General features: G+C 45.7%; 1 protein-coding gene and 1 long non-coding RNA gene across 6 annotated transcripts in view; one reads left to right on the top strand and one right to left on the bottom strand.

Moving 5' to 3' along the window:
- The window catches only part of LAMP3 (lysosomal associated membrane protein 3), a 35,308-nt gene extending 14,554 nt beyond the window's left edge, over nucleotides 1-20,754 (bottom strand). For 3 of the 5 annotated variants that reach the window (XR_011529368.1, XR_011529367.1, XR_011529366.1), the window contains exons 1-4: nucleotides 20,437-20,752; nucleotides 13,259-14,016; nucleotides 12,388-12,516; nucleotides 3,375-3,432 (exon numbers count right to left, since the gene is read on the bottom strand). Coding sequence is in view for 2 of the 5 variants with exons in the window: in XM_008531049.2 (XP_008529271.2) it covers nucleotides 3,375-3,432; nucleotides 12,388-12,516; nucleotides 13,259-14,016; nucleotides 20,437-20,485 (994 nt within the window). In the remaining 3 variants the exon portion in view is untranslated. Of the gene's footprint in view, nucleotides 1-3,374; nucleotides 3,433-12,387; nucleotides 12,517-13,258; nucleotides 14,017-20,436 lie in introns of all 5 variants that reach the window. The other 2 variants (XM_008531049.2, XM_008531047.2) reach the window with 2 other exon arrangements.
- LOC139077104 (uncharacterized) lies at nucleotides 2,932-13,178 on the top strand. The gene is made up of 2 exons (XR_011529369.1): nucleotides 2,932-3,223; nucleotides 13,104-13,178. It is a non-coding gene; the product is annotated as an uncharacterized lncRNA (long non-coding RNA).
- Nucleotides 20,755-21,549: the final 795 nt, after the last annotated feature.

Raw genomic sequence — 21,549 nt, forward strand, 5'->3', positions numbered from 1 at the left:
ACCTGGGATCTGAACCATCGAACCCTGGTCCGCCGAAGCCAACCAGGTACACTTAACCACTGTGCCACCAGGCCGGCCCCCTACATGAACCCTTAATGAATCAGAGCAGAGACATGCAAATTCCCAAGCAGAATATTTTGGTATCACCAGACTGAAAGTATTAGTATAGCAAAAGGAGGGACTAAGTGGATCACTGGAAGGGGTTGTTGCATCCATCCATGGAAACAGAGAGAAGGAAGAGGCCCGTCTTTGCTCCTTGGAGTGCTGCTGGAGAGAGAAAGACCTGCTCGAGGACTCACCCTGTGTGGTGATGGATACACCCCTCACAAGGAGGTATATGCTTCAAGCAGATGGGTTCAACATTTTAATCATACAATTAACTCTATTTGCCCTAATTCCACATTCATAAAGTGCCCTTTTGAGTATACTTTGGCTTCCTGAATGAGAGAAAATTCACTGGCCAGAGGACCACACTGTCTGGTCCCCTTGGCAGTTAGAGTAAGAAATAGTGGCATGAGAAATGAGCAAACTGGCATTCTGATTGTATACATCAGTTTTGTGACCTTGTTTAACATCAGTCTCCTTGAAGAGACAGCTGCTACCTCAGGGTGTGCTGACAGCTCCTGGGGTTGAAGACCAGACCATGGGCCTCAGTGAATTCACCAAAGTTATGCCTCCAAGGAATACCCACGGGCTGTTAGTGAGGGGGCCTGGGAGTCTCCGTCCTTGCCTGTCTCTGTGGCTTGTTTGCCCTCTGAGATAACACTACACGTTGAGGGTCTGCTCACTGTGTGCTGGGCGCTGTGCAAGTATGTTACATGCCCTTTCCTGCTTCGTTCTGATAACAAACAGTCTTTTGAGATACAGCAGTCTGCCCTTATCCGTGGTTTCTCTTTCCATGGTTTCAGTTATCTGCAGTCAGTGGTCTGAAAATATTAAATGGAAAATTCCAGAAATAAACAACTCATAAGTTTTAAATTGGGCACTGTCCTGAGTAGGGTGGTGAGATCTCACATCCTCCTGCTCTATCCCGCTTGGACAAGAATCATCCGTTTGTCCAGCCGCATCCTCGCTGTGTATGCTACCCGCGACCCGTCTGCGAGTCACTTAGCAGCTGGTTATCAGATCCACTGTCACGGTATCGCAGTGCTTGTGTTCAGTCACCCTTACTTTACTTCATAATGGCCCCAAGCACAAAGGTAGTGATGCTGCAATTCGGATATGCCAAAGAGAAGCTGTAAAATGCTTCCTTTAAATGAAAAGGTGAAAGTTCTCGACTTAATAAGGAAAGGAAAAAAATCATATGCTGAGGTTGTTAAGATCTATAGTAACTTTTATTACAGTCTATTGTTATAATTGTTCCATTTTATTATGTTATTGTTGTTAATCTCTTACTGTGCCTAATTTATAAATTAAACTTTATTGTAAGTATGTATGTATAGGGAAAAACATGGTACATATAGTATTTGGCACTTTCTGTGGTTTCAGACATCCACTGGGGGTCTTTGAAAGACTCCCCCTCGGATAAGCAGGGGACTACTGTAGGTACTACTCTCTCCACTTTACAGATGAAGAAACAGAGAGTCAGAGAGTTGAAAACGTTTGCCTAAGATCATACAGCTAGTACGTGGTATTTGGGCTCAAGCAGTCTGACTCCAGACCTTATCTTACCCACTCTGCTATTGGGTCTCCCGCCCATTACCGCAGTATTTACTGTACACTCCTGCATTTGTACATGCAAATGTCCTACATGATGTACTGAATTATCCGTGTACACTACTGTATCATGTGTCACATCCTGGATGGTCTGCTACTAGCACGCCTACTAACATTACAACGGTCATTAACACTGTAGTTACAACTAACTACTGTTACTTATACCACCACCACCATTGACATGAACATGATAACTTCTGTTACTACTACAGCTCCTCTGCCACTGCTGAGCCTTGAGCATTGGGACCTAGAATTGTTTTATCCCCTCCCTCAGCCTCTAAGTTAGTTTCTAACCTAACTTTCCCTCCCACTGCCTCTTGAGACACTGCTACCCCATTACTAGCTAAAATTTGATCCATTCCTACTGAAAACATTAGCTAATTGATGTTAGCATTGACACCATTTATTCCTCAGCCTCTATGAGGAGACTCGGCTAAGTGAGTTAATGTATATGAAAGTGTCAACTATGACATCTACTCAGATTTAACCAATAATCATTGACAACATCCTCAGTCGAAAGACTTTTGAAAAGGAGAAAACAGACATGAAAACTCTCGGTACAGAACCTGGCATGGAGGAGGTGCTCTGTAACAGTTTGCTGTCTAAGTCTGGGCTTTCCCCAGAAACGTTTGAGGCCTCTGAGAAACTTCTCTGACTTGACTGGGAGTATTACTTTTCTACAAGTGAACATTGCAGGAGTTCTCTCAACTTGCCCCACTATGGGCGAGTCTCCACACAGCAACCAAAGGTAAATCTGATAGATGATTTCCTTACACCAAACCCTCCAATGGCATCCTTTCACACTTAAGAATAAAATCTGGAGCTGACCTTGCCTCGCCCACAGGCCCCGCATGCTCTGGCCTGGCTGCCCCTCAGACCTCACCTGCTGCTTTGCTCACTCTCTCAGGCACACTGGCCCCTGCTGGTCCTTGAACACACTAGTGAGCTCCCTCCTTAGGGCCTGTGCATCTGTTGTTCCTGCCACCTGGAAATAGCTTGCCCAGGCCCAGATGTCCCCAAATGGGGACATCTCTCTGCTCAAGCTTCACCTCTTCAGAGAGGCCTTTGTCCCCTGAGGGCTTCTCTATCACCCTAAAGTACCTATACCTAAAGTATTCCCTGCTTTCCTAAAGCATCTTTCCAGTCCTCCCCACCCCCATATGGCTTGTGTTTGCTCATAGAACTGATCACCGCTGAACAATGTATTATAATTTTATAGAATGTAAAGTTCCCCCTTCTAGAATGTAAGTTCCATGAGGGCAGGGACTATATGTTTGGATAATTATGGATCCCCAGGGCCCACTAAAGGGCTTGGCAGCTAGCAGGCACTCGCTCCATTTTCACAGAACAAATGCATGCTTCCAAGGGTGTAGAACAAACTGTAGCATCAATAGCAAATCTGTGGAGCAGTCACTAACTCTCTATTGTTGCTGATCGTAATCTCCGACCTCATGTTGTCCAACCTCCTTCATGAGCAGATGAGCAAAAGGAAGCACACAAAGATACAGTAAGTTCCCTCAAAGTTATGTTGCTGGGTACTCTCTCAGTCTGTTTCTCAAAAGTAGCGTCAAAGATTAGCAAATTCAATGGGATAAAAAATGACCAGAACCAGAAACACGGTGTTATTGCTGGGGGAACAGCCTTCTCCAGCTCCTTACCTGGATTTGAGACGGTCAAATAGGCGCCCACTTCACTGATATAATATGAGTTTTCATCCTGCAAAATAGCAGTGTGTTAACATTCGGGCTGACTCTGTTTTTATGTTTATGATCCTGGCTTACAAACGTTGTTTGGGCAGGATTCCAGCTATTAAATCCTTGATAAGGAGGCTTGGGAGTGTGTTGGTATGAAACCATAATTGTGTTTGAAAATTTCAAGAAAAGTAAATATAACACACAATAAATGAATAATGAGTAATGGCTTGCCCCTGGCCTAAGATTCCTCTACTTCATGCCTATTGCTAGAGCCTGGCATTCAAATTCCACTGGTACAATTTGAGTCCCCTCAGTTGGGCCAAGTTTCCCCCTGTTAAAATGCAAATACATTTGGAAGATGGAGAAGTTGGAGGGGCATATATTAAGCTTTTACTAGTAGTTAGTATGTTAGGGAAGGGGTTCAAACTGAGACCACTCATCCCTGACACTACCATGGGTGGGCTTCCCGGGGTCCATAAACCCTCTGGGGAAAATAATGCGTGCAAAATCGTGTATGCATTTTCTTGGGTAGGATATCAATTACTCTAAACAGGTTAATGGGTTCATGTCTCCAAAATAGTTAGATGGGGCCACCATGAGGGATTCTGGGAGGAAATGGTTTTCCCTGAGATCACCGGGTGTTCTGGAGAAGATGACCCAGGTGGCTGTGTCCAGATATATAAAACAACACTCCACATTTTATCCAGAGATTGTCCTTTTGGAAAAACAAAACAAATAAACAGACCAGAAAATAGCCACATAACCTCCTATATCCCGAGAGACTCAGGGTATGAAACATTAAAAAGAATTGAATCAAGATATGAAAGGGTACGTTGAAAAAGGAGTTTTTATCTTTAAAGAAGGTGTTTACAGTGTTACTGATTTTAAACGTTCATTAGAAAACTATCCACAGGTAAGAAGTGCGAAAACTGGTAGAGCAACCAAAATCAGAGTCTGAAATTGAATTACTTTTAGAAGTTTCAAACCTAGTCATTCAAGAAATTTACCAGTAATGATCTCGACCACATTCTAGTCTATTTGCATATTACTTGTGGATAAAATGATGAGTCCTTACACAATATAAGGAAATACAAACTGTTTTAGTAAGGTCACTGCTATTGATACAGTGAACTCCAGATCCTACAATTGATGGAGCAGCACCTACCATGTCCCAGCTTCTCATCATGTGCCAGGCACTGAAGCAGGCACTTCTATGCCGTGTCTTACCTAATCCTCACAGCAGCATGAGAGGAACTGGAGGCTCAGTGACCCACCCCAGGTTCCAGCCCTAACAGGTGGCCGAGGAAGCTATAACTCCAAGCTACCTGACTCTGAGTCTCACCGTTAACCTCTCTTTCATATCCGCTCCAGGCCAGGTATTGCTCTAGATCCTGGCACAAGAATAAGACCTGCCTCCCTCCTTAGAGATGCTCAGTCTCAAGTCTCAAGATAAGTTGAATGATGTTCTTGGCCCATCCGTTTGTTTTAGAGAGAAACATCTATGACCCAGGCCCTTCTTGGGTTGCTCTCACATGCCATTTGTTCAGGTTATTCTTTCCTTGAGGTTCATTTTAGCTTAAGAGGTACCTGGATTTCAGGGCCCACAGTCACTGTTACAAGACCTCTGCCGCGTCCTAAGGGCAGAGAAGATCCACTGAAGGGTTTTAAGCAGGGCAGTGACAGGAGCACGGCTTTGTTTTTGCCAATCGCTTGGGCTGCAGTGTGAGACTGATTTAAGGAGCAGCAGGAGAGCAGTGATGAGGCCAGCTCAGAGCCCCATGGGAGACCTCCTGCGGCATCTCCTTGCTCAATCCTTAAGGAAAGTGTGCTTTGTATTTCTATACGGGTTTCCCAGTTCTCCAAGTGCATGCTTTCACCCACATTGCCTCCTTGGATCCTCAAAACAAGCCCCTGGGACGGAATAAATATTATCAGCCCATTTTATGGGTGAGAACAGAGAGGCTTGGAGGAGTTCATCATCTACCTCTGATTCACACTGTTGGTAAGTGAGACAAAGCAAGATCTTCTCTACAAGATCCTGCCGTACATTTTCCTCCACAGGACATGTGGATATGGAGCAAAAAATTCATTGTGCAGGAGCTTTCTTTCACATTCCCTGACATGCTGTTGCCTGTACGTAGCCATCTATAGGAAGCAGGACCAGCTATATAATTTGTGAGCCTAGCACAAAATGAAAATGCAAGATCTCTTATTAAAAAATCGTTAAGAATTTCAAGAGGTGACAGCAAAGCATTAAACCTGGCATGAGCCCTTCTGACACACAGATCGCCTGTTAAGCCAGCCATGATAGGAAGGGCCTTTCCTGCTCCATGAGGATTGGTGCTCCATAGGGCTAATGCCAAAATGAGGCCTTCCAAAGCAGACGGCCGCGCACTCACATTCACCGAGAGTTCATCTTGCTGATGTCACAGCACAGGGCCTGTGTCCAGGTTTTCTTCTGTTTTGACTGAGCCAAAATTAGCCAAATGCTGACTGGGACTGAGGTGATGCTTATCTTATGGTACAGGAAAAGCATGTGTTAAGTGAATTACCGTTAAAAAAAAAAAAGAGCAGGGGGATGTTTAGTTTCCTTGAGATTCCAAGTTTTAGATAATTTATGCTGCTGATGTGAAGTGAGTCTTATTTAGACAACTGTGCCCACTTTTTTTCTATAGCATTGTGGTGTTACAGGATGTTCTTAAAGGAAGGAAATTATCTTTTATCTAAACCAGAGCAAAGCACTTTTTTAGGCTTGGAAATTCAGAATCTGGTACAATTTGAATGGGAATAGGACTGAAGTTTATTCCATATGAAAGGTTGGCAAGTTTTTTCTGTAAAGAGCCAGATGGTAAATATTTTGGGCTTTCTGGTTCTCTGTAGCAGCCACTCAAGTCTGACACTGTAGCACAAAAGCAGCCATAGACAACACGTACACAAATGAGTGTGGCCACATTCCAAAAACACTTCATTTATGGACACTGAATTTGTATTTCATATGATTTTTTTTTCTTTTTGTTTTTTGAGGAAGATTAGCCCTGAGCTAACTACTGCCAATCCTCCTCGTTTTGCTGAGGAAGACTGGCCCTAAGCTAACATCCATGCCCATCTTCCTCTACTTCATACATGGGACGCCTACCACAACATGGCTTTTGCCAAGCAGTGCCATGTCCGCAACCGGGATCTGAACCGGCGAACCCCAGGCCGCCCAGAAGCAGAACGTGTGAACTTTAATCTCTGCGCACCAGGCTGGCCCCTCATATGATTTTCACGTGTCACAAAATATTCCTTTTTCTTTCCAACCATTTAAGACCATAAAAGCCAGTCTTAGCTTAGGGACTGTACATTTTTTGGTGGCAGGCTGCATTTGGTCTGGGGGCCATAGCTTGTTGGCTCGTGGTCCACATCATCAAAGAAAAACAAGGCTGCTGAACAAATTAGAAGGTTATGAAATGTTAAAAAGAGAGTGGTTAACCTCCTATTTGGGAGAACAAATTGTTGCTAAGAATTTTTTAAGACTATTTAAAAAATATCTCTTTTCCCATGTTAGCCTAGTTTGAGTTGTCAAATCTTTGGGAACATTTCTAAAATTTAATTTTTTTATTTGTTCAGTAAAAGAATGGGAATTATAACGACAAGACTTACTTCCTGGGTTGATGTGAGGATTAAATGAAGGAATCCATGTAAAAAACTTATCAGAGTCTTTACTCAAATTAACTAGTGTTATTAACAGCAGTAATAATCAATTAGATTGTCTCTTCCCAGTAAACCTCTCTCATTGAGCTCAAGTGATAATTTTTACCTATTTCTTACAGCTTAGATCTACTACAAAGAGAAAGAAAGAAAGAGCAAGCAAGTGAACTAAGCTTAGGTTGATTGATTAAAGAACCTATTGATTACAGAACCCGAGCTAAAACCTCAGCTCTGGGGGATGGGAGCTGGGTGGATACAGAGGAGAGGATTTGGGGTGGGGGGTGGTGTTGGGAGCTTCAGGCAGGTGTCAGATCCAACCCAAAGCCCAGGGTAAATGACATGCCGCACGGTATGCAGTTTATAATGTCTGCTTTCTCCTTTGACACCCAAGTAGATCATTCTCTGCCAGATGTTTTCTCATTTGGGGTTTGGGTTGGAGACTGACAAATGTCTCCCATGCCAGATTCTTGAAGACAAAGTAAAAATCCTTTCTGTACCCATCAGCATTCACAAAAGGGGGCCAAGGACTCCTAACAGCCGAATATGGCACTTTAGCACTCACAGAATGTCTATTTGAAGGGACTACTTGCAACAGTGCCAACTCACTCTTCAACCAATGGGATGCTGACACAGTGGCTCCTCACTGCCCGTATCTAAAGAGAGCTCCACAATATCTCATCAAAGAGATCCTAATTCCTCAAGGAACCTTAACATCCTTCTTTGCAAGGATGGGGTCCAGCATAAGACAGCCAATCAAGCTTGCCCAGGAAGGCAGCATACCAATGACCGCGAGGCCCAGGGTCCTCTCCTTGATTTCTGCAATTGTATTGTGGCAATTTCATAGTCACAGATGTTTAGGATGTGGATTCTGTCTTCAACATCAATCAGGCCTGTTTTGCTCAGCATTGTTGTGACTACATCAAGAAACCTTTGCTCTAGACACAGCAAAAGGAAGCCAAAGAGGCTATTTTTTAGAGCTGCTGGGCTACTTCTTGGCAACTTGGCCCAGAGTTCTCTGTGAAATTTAGATTCACTCCATTATTGGTTCATTTCTTTGTCAAACATTTGCTAAAGATCTATTACATACAAAGTCAGGGCTGGGCACTAGAAAGACATGTGAATAAGTCATTGACTTGCCTTCAAGATGGCAAAATGTGTGACAGGTGCATTAAAGGAGGCTCAGGAAACCAAGAGAAGAAAATCTCTTGGTTTTACCCGGGGTAGAGATGGGGTTGGGAAAGGGGAGACTTCATAGGGAGAAGATAATTGAGCCATCTTAAAGGATGAATGCAAAAGGGGGCTTAGGGGTGGGACGGGCATTCCAGGCAGAGGGAGAACAGGGCAGGAAATGGTACAGCCCACGTGGGACATTCTAAATAGCGCCCTCTGAGGATGTTTGCATTTGAATTCTAACAGCTCTCAGGAATCTATAAGCTAAGAGGGCTCCAAAGGCCCCTGAAAGGCCTGGGGAAGCACCAGGTGGGTGGGCAGCATTGGATTGCCACACTCGGCTGGCTGATACACTGCCTGGCCCTGCTGCCTCTTCCCTTGGGTGACTGATTCCTCCCACGTCCCGGAGCCAGGGCTGGGGGCCTTGAGCTGCCCCGCCAACCAGGTGGAGGAGAAAGCGATAGTGTGGAGCACACAAAAATAAACTCTACACAAAGGGGCAGAAAGACGGTTTTAAAACTAACTATCCAAGCAGGAAGGAAGTTGTGGGGAGTGGGGGGAAGAAAGGTATATTTATCCTGCACCTGAAGGGGCTGAACGACTTTCAGCAAGCCACCTTAATCAAATGAGATGCTGATGTGGGAAGGTTTTCAGTTCTTGAAAAGATAAAACTGAGAGAAATGAGAAGGGAACCCACCTCTCCTAATCCCACCATGAGCCAGACCCCCTGCTCAGCACTCTCACAGATGCCAGCCCAGATCACCCTCACAGCAGCCCAATCAAAGAGGTGCTGGTTGGCTCCATCCTACAGAAGAGGAAACTGAGGCTCAGTGAGAGAGCTAGCAACTTGTCCAATATCAAGTGACAGTTTAGAAGGCAGATTTTTCTTTACGTTTCTATCACTGGCAGTGTTTCAATTTTTAAAATTACAAATTATTCTACATGATTTGAAAGCTGGAACTACAGCCTCTCTGACTTTTGTTTTCTCCTGTAATGTCTAGCTCAGTGATGGGGACAAAGTAGGTGCTCAGTAAATTCTTATTGATAAATTGGTTGATAAATCAGCATCCGGCTATCTTTCTACAACTTGGCTCTCAATTATAACATTTATTATGTTATAACTAATGTAAACTCCTATTTTCCAAGGAGCTCTTTTTCTTTAGAGCAGTGGTTCTCAAACAGGGGTGGTTTTGCCCCCCAGGGGACATTTGGTAATGTCTGGGGACGTTTGGTAATGTCTGGAGACATTTGGGGTTGTCACAACTGGGGTTGGATGTTGCTACTGGCATCAAATAGGTAGAGGCCAGGAATACTGTTCAACATTCCACAAGCACAGGAGGGCGTCCATCACAGAGACTTATCTGGCTCCAAATGTTAATACTGCTGCTGTTGAGAAACGCTGGTCTAGACGGTGGTGACAATTAAAAAGTGGCTGACGGAATTGCTGAGCCCATTTCTCTTGTGGAAGAATCTAGATGGCTTTCCTGCCATCTAGACAGTCCACCGGGGTCCACAGGCCAAAGTGGACCCACAGGTATGTTTTGCTTGTCCAGCATAGTGTTCAAATTTTTAAAAAATGTGTTGCCAACGCTAAAAAATCACGTGCTTTTAAAAAAAGATCTGGATTTCTGCCTTCTCTTGAACAATCAGAAGATCTGGCAACACGGGTCTCCCATTATCACCAGACAGAGGGGATATGTAAAAGGTTTAGCAAATGGCACAGTAGGGCAGTAGCCACTCAGAATGGACACCCAACCATCCAGAATGAGTGCCCACCATAAAAGACAGGGACAGTCCTGGGGCTAGATGCCAGCCCAGCCACTGGCACCGCGAGCCAGAGCTGAGGACTGGCTGCCCCCTGTGGGGAAGACGGGCAGTCCCTACCCCTGCCTTTGTCTCTTCACCACTGAGGCTTGCCACTTCTCATCTCACATTTACTCTAACATTTTGCTTATGCAGATTTAATGGAAAAATGTAGTCTTCATCAAAAGTGGGAGAATGAAAAATAAGGACTACCCATTTCAAGGAAGAAGAAATTTTTCCTAGCCTACTTCCCTCATTAAGTTCTATGCTTAGCCCCTGTAATCTTTGAATTTGTGGCCACCGTTTGGGCTTAACCAAGTTCTCTTTCAAAATGCAGAAATTTCCCAGAAGGACTAAGGCTGGTGGGAACTTTGACCTTCTCTGAGCCTGAAAGCAGAGTTCCTCTTCACATGGCTAAGGTGGTAGCTTCTCGGGGAATGGGTGCCGGGGGAATGGAATGAATAAAGTGAACTTGGCTGGCGAGACTCAGGAAGAGCAGCTACTGCAATGCTTGGGGTTCTGGATTGCGAGTGGCTCACCTTGCTCCTTCCTGAAGTGGATGGAGGGAGGGAGACCTTGCTGGTCCTTCTAACTCTATCTGGGCACTCATTTCCTGCCCACACGTCTGGAGGCACAGAGGACTTCCAGAAAGGCAGGGATTCTATACCTGGGTGGAGTCTGATCAAACAGAGCCCAGCCTGATTCTGGGAAGGCAGGGATGGGGGCCTCAGGAGGTAGAAGAAAGGAGCAAAGAGAGACCTGGACAGGAGCCAAAGAAACTCCTGCTTGCCGTTCTGCCTCAGGCCTGGCAGCAGTGGCCATTGTGTGCCACAGACAAATGCTGGGGGTTCCGATGCCTTCCTTTAGGCAGTTACTCACACAGGCAGTCGTCTGGGTGGAATCAAGCCCTGAACGGAGGCATAAATGCTTCTCTCTCTATCCTCTGCCATTTGCTGAAGTGACTTTTAAAAACTTCCTGACACCTTTACAGTGTAACCTCTGTTGTCCAGGAATGGAGCACTTACTCTGCCCTGAATGTTCTTCTCGTGTGAGGGGTTATGTTTTCCCCATTTGATACTGAAAGGAAACCACTGATTTCTCAAGGGCATCTCTACCTTAAGGAGAAAAGTAGGCACGAGGAAGATAAAGCCTTTGAGATCAAGTTAATAATAACAACAACAACTATGATAACAACCCCCTCTTTATTGAACACTGTCACGTACCAAGCACAGTGCTAGATGGTTTACAGAGACCATTTCTAATTCTCCCAAGGGTCCTACTAAGTAGGTGTAATTATTTCCATTTGCTAGATTAGGAAACATGCCCCAACTAGTCCAAGATCACCAAGCTAGTAAGTATTACGGCTGAGAGTCAATCTTGATTGGTCTGACCCCAAAGTCTATGCTCATTCCCTTCCAAGAGCTGCTAACCAAGATCCCCTCTAACTTCAGAGGTCACATTAGACAGGTGAGTCCCAGCTGCAAGGGGCCTCCTCTCTGGCTCTTACTTGGCCTATTGGAAAGACACTTTGGGACAAGCAGGGACAAGTCTCTCCTTTGAGAGTGGGATGACCAGTATTGTACCCCCAAGACATTTACCCATTTCGGTCACTGTAATCATAGCTACTGGCTGTTGCACAACTACTTTCCATGTACTGGACACCGCTCTCTACAGAGGTGATCTTTAATACCTTTCTCCCATTTTTTAAATGATAAAATAAAGCTCAAACAGGTTAAGCTGCCTGCCTGATGTCACAAGGAGAACAAGTGAGGATCAAACTTGCAGCCAAGACTCTCTGACCGCACATTTGTGCTCTTTCCATGCTACTGCGCTGTCTACCCCCTTCCAGAAGATGGTCTGGAAAACCCAATACCTGGTTAGTCCCTAAATTTTGCCTGCCGTGGTTGGAAAGACCCATTGTGACATCTGATTTTGGTTTTAGAATAATCCTGTTTGTTTGTGCCACTGGGAATTTCTATGGGTCCGTTTATCTGTACAACTTCCTCCTTGGATGCTTTGCAAAGGGCACCTGTGGCCAGGCTCCCCAAGGCCAAATCTCCTCTAAGAGGCCTCGAAGCCCTTCTTGGGCTGCACAAAGGAGGTCGAAGGAGGAAGAAGGCAAACATGAGATGTCGACACTTCCCTCCTCTCCATCTCCATGCCCCTCGTTCTTATCAGAGAATACCTCAAAAGGCTCTCAGATCTATTTCCCCTGGAACTTCAAGTGAAGTGGGGGATTGCACCACTAGGCCACAGGGTGAGGGAAGGGAAAGCGATGCCAGAGCCAGCTAGTAGGAAGGAGCTCAGTGCTTACCTTGGTAAATGTGAGATTCACAAATCCGCCCCAGAAATTCAAGAGAAGGTTGGATTTTCGGGAGCCACAGATCCCTGAGACTTGAGTTGTGTTGGGGTCGATGTTGAAGTATCCCTGAGGTGGAGAAGCCTAAACCAAAAAAAGACAGATCAGGTCAATGAGATGTAGACGAAAACTGTAGCTAGGGAACCAGAAGCACAGGCCAGGACGTGAGCCGGAAACTCAAGGCTCGTGGGTATTCACTTGAGAATTTCTAAGTCCTTGGAAGACAACTCTCATTTCCAAACTGTTAGATTCAAAACACTTTTTAACATGGAGTTCTCTCACAGAGAAGAATTTCTGGATAATTCCTGATAGGTATATTCCTGATAAACTGCATGGAATTTAATTTTTGTTAAAGGAAATAGGTTGAAAGGTACTACAAAGAATCTTAGCCACCCGTCCCCCCTCCCCCCAACTTCTTGTTAATCTGGATTTTTCACATTAATGGCACAGCTGGCTGGAACCATGGAGACCATCTAATACAAATTTCTCATTTCCCAGGAAAGTTGCTGAGGCTTGAAAGTCATCCGGAGGGGTAGGGCCAGGTTGGGGTCCATACTGGACACACCCCAACACTCTGCCTGCTAAAAATGATGGATGCGCATATTTAAAATTTTGGCGTGTTTTCCAAACAGTCACCCTTGGTTTCTCTTTTTATATGTCTTCTAAAACAGATTCACCTTTTAATGGAGCACATTGGAGAAAGAGGAGCTCACAGCTATTCATTTCATTAAAAGACAGAAGATGCAGAGGAGTGTTCATTCTTGGCAAGGCAAACTCCACTCAGAATTTTTGAAGATAGCGTTACAGTCCTATGGTCCCAACTTACCGACTTTGTGTCTTGAACTGTCAGCTGTATCCCCATCTCTGCTTTGATGCACAGCTTGCTTCCATTTAGAATTTGGTACATTCCAGTCTTGGCTGACGAGGGCTGAGGTGCGAGGGTGGGCCCAGGAGCCGTGGTGGTAGGTGAGGCCGTTTGGGTGGTATTGCATGTGCCTGTGGTTGGTCCTGGGGTGTGGGTGGAGTGAGCGGGATTCTGGCTGGTTGTGCTGTTGTGTGGTGAGGTGGACAAAGTTGCTGGAAGGGTGGTCTGGTTACTGAGTTGGGTGGTTTTCCCAGTTGTGTGGCTGACAGTCGATGACCTGGTTCCAGTTGTATAGGCTGATGAGGTGGTGGTGATGGTGGTGGGCGGTGAACCGGGACCTGCACTGGGGCCGATTGTAGCCTCAGTGACTGGAGTGGTGGTGTGTGTGTTGTCGGGTGTAGCCAGAGTTGTGAGTAGGGTGTTGGTTATTGGGCTGGTGGACAGGGTGCTGTTTGTAGTTACCAGGGAAGTTGCTGCTGCAGTTTTTATTGTCGTGTGTGTGACTGGGGTCTCAGGGTTGACGGTTGTGGCAGCTGTTTGAGAGGTGACCTGACCATCCATTGATCTTGTTGCCAAAGTTTTGTGAGGCACTTGGTTAGTTGGTTGCGAGAGGGAAGGTTGCGCTCTGGTCTGTATGGTTGCCGCTGTGGTCGGTTGAGAATAGTCTGTGATTTCTGGAAACACATTCGCTCTGACGTGACTGCCATAATACAAAATCACTGCAAATTAGGAAACAAAAGCATTAACAAATAAGTAATAGCTCACATGAGCGAGGGAGAGAGTCCCTCTCCCGCTTCCATTTTAATGGTTCGTCATTAAAAATTAACATGCATATTTTTAGATTTGGGAGAAATTTACAAGAATATAACAATGAAGTAAAGATTACCCAAGATTCTACCGCGAGGCCACAGTTTTAATGTGTTGGTTGCTCTCATGTTTTTTACAGGCTTGTGATCCTATGGCAGATACCCTTCTGCATGCAGCCCCTTTGACTGTGTGGGGTGTGTGGTACTAACACCCCAAAGTGATCATGCTCAGCGAGCTATCTAAGTGTCGATGCCTCTTCATTCCCCATCTTCAAATGTGACTCCAGAGAGTGTCCCTAGGTAGAGAGTGTTCCTGGGTGGGGTGCCGCTGTGATGACCTGATAGAGCTGGGGCTGCAGGAACAATGGTGAGAAAGATTTACGCAGAGTTGTACCGTTTGCATAGAATCATATAATCCCAGGTCCAAAGTGGGCCTTAAAGATCATCTAGTCCAAACCCTAATCTGATGTGTGAATTGTACCTATGGATATTTGCCACATGTTCATCCAATCTATGCATAATTACCTCCAATCATGAGAGATTCATTTCCCTTCCATGTTTTAATCTTGCCACCAGTTTTTCTAAATATTGTATAGACCAGTTCCAGTCATTTCTTTACTTCACATTTTGAATGGCCCAGCCTTTCTCAACTAAGAAAGAAAATTAAGCTGTAACTGCTTGGATACCTCTGGTAGGCTGTCCTTTATGGTTTGGCTTACATGTCAGCTCCTCAGAGAGTCCTCCCTTCCTCCTAACATAAAATAGCTCCCACCCCCATGATTGTCCATCGCAGTGTTGTATTCATTGCCTTCACTGCACTAGTCACAACTTGTAATTATATGAGGGGATGGTTTTCAAACATTTAATAATAAGCTTGGGCAGACAGTGTGTACCAGCAGAATATCAGTCCTGATTATAAAATTGTTTATTGGCTTATATTCACTGTACGTCTCTCCCACAACATTAAAAGCAACCTCCAGGTGGGAACTGCGTGTATTTTTTGCACCACCAGTGCCAGTGCATAGAAAGTGCTCGGTGGGTGTGGGGTGGAAGAATAAATAACTGAATGCGTAAGTGAGGATAAGAGTGTTGTAGACCTTCTAGGATTGTGGTAAGCCTCAAACAAGTTGGTTTAAGTGAAAGTCTTCCTGGACCATTAAGCATACCCACAGCGTGTGTTACTGTCACAGGTTCTCTCCTGGGCCATCCCTTAAGGGCAAAGTCCTCTGGCTTTTTTCCAACCAGAATAGGCCTATCCTTGTCTCCTTCCAGGCATGTGGCAAGCCAGAAAATTGGACAAAGTGCAAATGATGTTCCTTAGGTGTTTACGGTCAGGCACACAGAGAGATGGCTCTGCCTGTTCTGTGCAGTGGTTTCACTGTATTTACGCTCATTGGAGCTGTAGCTTCTTGTGCTGGGCAGTGACCTGGGTGAACATGGGGGAGAAGGGATGGGAGCTCACTCTATGCTGGTGTTTGTAGAGTCCTGAAGTTCACATCTCATCGAAATCATCCATAAACTCCGGTACTATCTCCCTCTTCCATTCAATACATTTCTAAGTGGTTACTATTCCTAGAATAACAACACTAAAAATTCCAAGTTACTAGACACTTACTATGGCAGGCCTCAAGTCAAGGGTCATCTTTTACCAACTCCTCTCAAAAACCCTCTGATGGGTACTGTCTTTATCCATCTTTCAGATGAGGACACTCAGATTTAGTAAATTCCATCAACTTGACCACAATCACAGCACTAATAAATTTTGGAGCTGAGACTTGAGCCCCTGCCTGGACCAAAGCCTGCCCTTGGATTTGGGGATGGGTGGGGATGGGTGCCTCACTGGGAGGAATGGTGAGAGAAGAAACAGCAGCAGAGGAGAAAAGAGTAGGCGCCCTTCCAGTGACCTCAATTCACCAAACCCTCATAATGGAGGTCCTTGGTGAGGCTTTCAAAGGCTCATGTACTAAAATAGTGATTATTTTCTCAAAGGAAAGTTCTAACTTTAAACCCAGTGGTAACACTTAGGAATTATTTCTGCACAGCTGGCTTGCCAAATGGGGGGGAAAAGTGGTAGTTCACATAGCCTTGGATAACTTTCAAAAAGACTTATTATTAATGACATTAAGTTACTGGAGACTATCATTAAAGACTCTTTTTTGTATCTAAAATGTTTATTTGGATAAGTGAAATGTATCATACTTGAGAGTCGTGGATTTTATGGGCTGGAGGTTGACTTTGTAAGTCTTTGTAAAATCACTATGTGTGGAACCTTATGGCCACATTATAGAGCCTGGAGCAAGATTTTTCCTTTCAGGATTGTTATGAAGGTTGACAGTTGTTGGAGATTTATTTTCATAATTCATTTGGGCTCAACCTGAGGGGCTGTTTCCTCGGTCAGGAATCCAACAGGAACCCCATTCAGTTCATACTATTACTATGGAGAAAGAAAATTCACTCTCAGATGTGGTTTCTAGGAATATCCTGTAGTAAAAAGCAAAGGTTGCTGCCGGGAACTCTCAGAGACTGGACATCACTTGCTTTTTGCTCTCTTGGGGACATCATTAGGTCCTTGACAAAATCCCACTGTGTACAGCTCGTGCTCATGAGTTAAAGCAAATCGTCTCAACTGAGTAGAATTTCCTCAACTGAGTAACACATCTGTAAAAGGAGGTTTCTTCCTAATAATGTGATTAGAACACCTCTCTCAGTAGTGATGAAGGAACTCAAAGAAGGGGAAAAAAGCACAGTGGTCACTCACGAATGCACAGCATCCCAAACAGGACAAGAAGACTCATGGTGCCCCGTCAAGGTGTGCTTGGTGTGTAGGCAGTATTTGAGGAGTGGCTGGAGGTGATGGCAGTTATGGCGTCTTGATATGGTACATGACTTTGTAGTGGACAGGCTGGGCTGGCAGGTGGCTGGACCAAAAGTGACCAAAAGTTGGTCAGAGTGTGTTACAGACTGAACCAGTCTGGGAAATACTGTTCAAACCTTCTACTCCTTCCCCTCTCTTGCCCTCCCCTCCTCTCTCCATCTCCCTGTGGGAGTGTAGGGTATAAAAGGGGGTCAGGTGATTAGATGGAAAACTGACCGGGTTAGGTGTGCTGTGCATTGTAATATGCCCCATAAAGTTCATGTGTTAGGTACTAAATGGAAATAATACCCCGAGAAATACTCTGTTTTACAAAATCTATACATATGACCACACATATATGACCAATCTTTGTAAAAATTGGGTCACAGTTTTTAAATGGGACCTCTGACCCCATCAGGTTTAGTCAAGCTCACAGGTCTGTCTGAAACCCACAAAGAAGGCAGTGTGTAGAAGCAAGGGTAGGATATAGCTCAGACTCTGTCTCGACCCTCCTTCTCCTCAAAAGAACACAGCCCTGGAGTCTGCATGCTGACTTGTCAAGTCCCCACCGCTGCACCCCAGCATCTCCTCTCCAGGATTCAGGAGACTGAGCAAACAAGTACCTCAGGGCCCTGGCCCATTGCTTGAAGTCTGCTCGATGGTGAGCTGCAGGAAGAGGTGTGAGAAGGTTTTGGTTCCCCGATAACCCACAGGTGGAACTGAGAGATGACTCGTGGGCCAGGCCCTGGGAAAGTCAGTGACAATACTGGGCTTTTCTAGGTATTTCCCTACGGTCGGTCCCTCCCAGATAGCCTCTGCCTGGTTCCCTGCCACACTCAACTTAGCAGATATGTGGGAGCCTCCTCTGAGCCAAGCTCCAGGCCAGGCACTTGGGGTAGTTCTTGGTTCTCAGAGGCTCAAAGCCTTGTGAGGCAGATACAAAAAGGGACCACACTCTTCAAGTGGACAAGTGTTATCGTGGAGGCAGGCCCCAAGTTCTATGGGGCGGGTGGGAATCCAACACAAGGAGAAATTCTTCCAGGCAGCAGGAAGAGGGTGTGCAAAGGCACGGAGGCTCTGGAGAACAGCAAGGGGGTCGTGATGGAACATAAGGAGGGTGTGGGGAACGGGAGGTGAGCTGGGGGCCCAGCAGGGAGCAGGAGTGGCAGGTCTTGGAGGCTATACTTTGCCTGCAGAGCTCTAAGGATCACAGCTGGGGGGGTAAATGGAGCCCCGTGGCCACATCCAGGGGCAGGGAACTGAGGCTAGCCTCCGAGCACTTTCTCTGGCACCTCCCTGGGCAGCAGAAGCAGCCCAGCTGGGTGCAGCAGGAAGACCGTTTTTAGACGTGCGGGGTGGCAGGGGTGGGCCCTTAGCAAGATTCTGCTCACAGTTTCACAGCCTAACCTTAGACCTTTTAGCAAAAAGATGTAAATCCTACCTCTGTTAGTTTCCTGTGGGACTTGAGATTCAAAGAGAACCCTTGAACAGAAGGGGCTCTAGCCCTGCGGCAGAGACTACTGGCTGACTACCCCCAAATCCAGTCTCTCCTTTTTCCTTGATAACAGAATCATGAGTTCAAGCAGAGCACTTGCTGCCTGGAATAAAGAACCCTAGGTCCAAGCCTCCCTTCCAGCTAGGTGGGAACGTGTGACTGAGTTTGAGTCAAGGCGATAGAAGTGGGAGGGTTATGTGGGCCTTCGGGGAAGGCTGCATGAAGGGACCTCCATCACCTACATGGCCTCTCTATTGCCTTTCCACTTTCCTCCTGTAACCAGCTTGCCACTTGTATATGATGGTTGGAGCTCAGCAGACACCTAGAACCATGAGGAGACCTTGCAGGTGGAAGTCACTCATAGGATGGTGGGTCCACATCACGAGCCCCCACATCAGACCTGGTCTTGGACTTGTTCTCACTTGAGAGACAAACAAACATTTCTCTTGTTTAATTCATTATTATCTGGGGGCTTGTCCCTTACGTGCAGCTGAACCTAGACTTAGATACAAACTTAAATCCCGTCATTTTATAGGGGAGGAATCTGGAGCCAGAGAAGCAAAGACTAAATGGCTAATTTACCTAGAAGCTGTTTCTCTCCTAGCCAATGGCTAATAGTTTTTGCTTCGATTCAGCAAGTATGTCTTGAACCGCTGCATGCAGGGCCGTGCAGCACAGGAGTGCAGAGCACAGACCTTGACGCTGGACTTCCTGCATGTAAATCTCAGGGCTGCCACTTGCTAGCTGAGTGATCATGAGCAATTCCTTCACCTGCCTCAGTACTTTCATCTGGAAAATGAAACCTTTTCCAGCACCTTCACATGCTTCATTCACTCAGTTCACCTCTGAGAATTTGCTGCCCAGAGAGGAAAGGGCAACATGGGCATTTTCTCTCCACCTGCCCTTGCATTGATGGAGCGCTCGTTGCGTTCCTGAATCCGCCAGACATCTATCAGCCATTGAACTGGCGCTCACACCCAGGTCCCTGAAGGTTGTTGCTAGAAGGAGATCTGCTTTTTTATTAGCTTGCCCTGCTAAATGTAATGAGGACTTCCCCTTTAGCCTCCAAAAGAATGTGAAACTCTAATTCTGAAAGTGTGGCACAAGGAAAAACAACTTAGATTGGGACAACTCGCCTGACCCTTCACCCAACTTTCATGACAATTCATGTTACAATCAAGTGCCACTGTGTCCCCCATTTTAGCATGTGAGCAGGGCCGTGTGGACAGAGCCAGTTCCCTCACATTTTCAATTCAGTGGTTCTAGAAAGAATTGCGAATTAACCAGCAAACTTGACAACAGCACACAAGAGCCCTCAATGTCCTAGGAAGAAAATGTTCTTGGTGAAAGCAGCGGGTAGGAACATGAAATAATCATTAAAAGCTCAGTTTCCCAGACAACCTCTCTGATCTGAAGTATAACGGTAATTTAAAAAAAAAAAAAAATCTTTGACACCCTGTCTTACACCTTTCTGAAATGGCACAATTTGTTACACCACATCTCATTCATCTTCACGATTCAGTTTATGTAATATACATATAGCATTTCTGTTTGAGAAAAAACAGGAAAAGCAAGACACGATGTGCTTTTCCTGGACAATGTAGCAAGAATCCATTTCTAAGCCCTGATTCAGTTCTCCATCTCTTAAATCTAAGTGATTTCTACAAACTCTCCCTGATAAGGTGCCCAGAACCCAATTGGGAACCAGAGACAGTGTCACTGTCTTCTGGGGTTGACAGCTACTCTACCTGACTCATGGAAAACAAGTCCAAACTGTTAAAACCCTTGGAAAAAAATGAAGATGTGCTCCACATGTGTGCAGTAGTAAGCAGGAGATGCTCCCAAGCCAAGTGCCCACAGGAGCTGCAGCTACTACAGCTGCTTCAGTCTGTCCTGACCCACCTTGGGCAGTACGCTAGAATGCATTAAATTTAATAGGACCAGACATGGCAGAGTCACCATGGAAATCATGTGCATCACTCACCAGCCAGGGACACGAAGAGCACCACCACTGCAGAGAGCTGCCAGGCCATGGCTGGGGAGCCAGGGAGGGAGAGCCGCTGCCTCGACACTCGGCACAGCTGCGTCTTCCGAATGGCACGCGGCTAGTTCCAGGGCAGGCTCTGAGAACAAAGAAGATGCCTCCCTTTGGCCCTCGTTCACTTGTGGCAAAGAAACTGAAATAAGTTACATAATGAGAAGTGGCTGAAGGCCCTCCCAAGTGGTGCACTGAGCTGGGAGGGAAACCGCAAGTGGCCCTTGTGCGACAGCAGACACTTTCATCTCTGCCTGTAGAGTTTGTGAGGGGCAGGGATGGGGGATGGGAGGTAAAGGGCATCTGAGATCACTTCTGCACAAGAGGTGGTGGATCTGGGGCAGCGCCAGCTTCCTTCTCTCATAAGTTGGGTCTCCATTTTCCTCTAAGATCGTGAGCACATTTCTGTAAACCTAGACAGTCTTTTCAGCCAGGAGAAGACCAGTCCCTCAGGCAGAAGGGTGACCAGGAGTCTTCAAACTCGGTAGCTGGAGCACTGTCTGTCTCTGTGCATATCCACAGAAAGTCTGAGGTGGACGCCCAAGGTCACGTCACCGGGGCCTCACCTGAGGACCTCACTTTGTGAGGATGGGAGGAGCGTGAGCTGGGAGTCAGGGATATCTGGGTTTGAATCTGGCCCTGCCAACTCATCAGCTGTAACCATGAGTTGCCTAACCTCTTGAGTAACCTCTCTGAGCCTCAGTTTCTTCTGCTGCGTCATGGGGATAATAATGCGTACTCCCAGGTGATTTTACAAACCAAAAACTTCTGGACATAAAAAATACTCAATATCTTTGAAAGGCAATCTGTTCAGGTCTTATCTCCTTCCTTTATTAATTAGACAAGACAATGACAGTCAATCTTTTAGGACTCACAGGTATTTACATTTACATTTAGGCAGTATATTAGGATACCCTCCTAATTATGGGGTTTAGGGCTTTCAGCTGAGTCTCAAATCATTTCCTGAAAAACAACTTTGGCTACAACTATTTTATCTTACTATGTTGCTCTTAACACTCTAATCAAGCAAACTTACCAAAGTGACTAGTGTGTTGCCAAATT

The sequence above is a fragment of the Equus przewalskii genome, chromosome 18, assembly GCF_037783145.1.
Source record: "Equus przewalskii isolate Varuska chromosome 18, EquPr2, whole genome shotgun sequence".
NCBI lineage: Eukaryota > Metazoa > Chordata > Mammalia > Perissodactyla > Equidae > Equus > Equus przewalskii.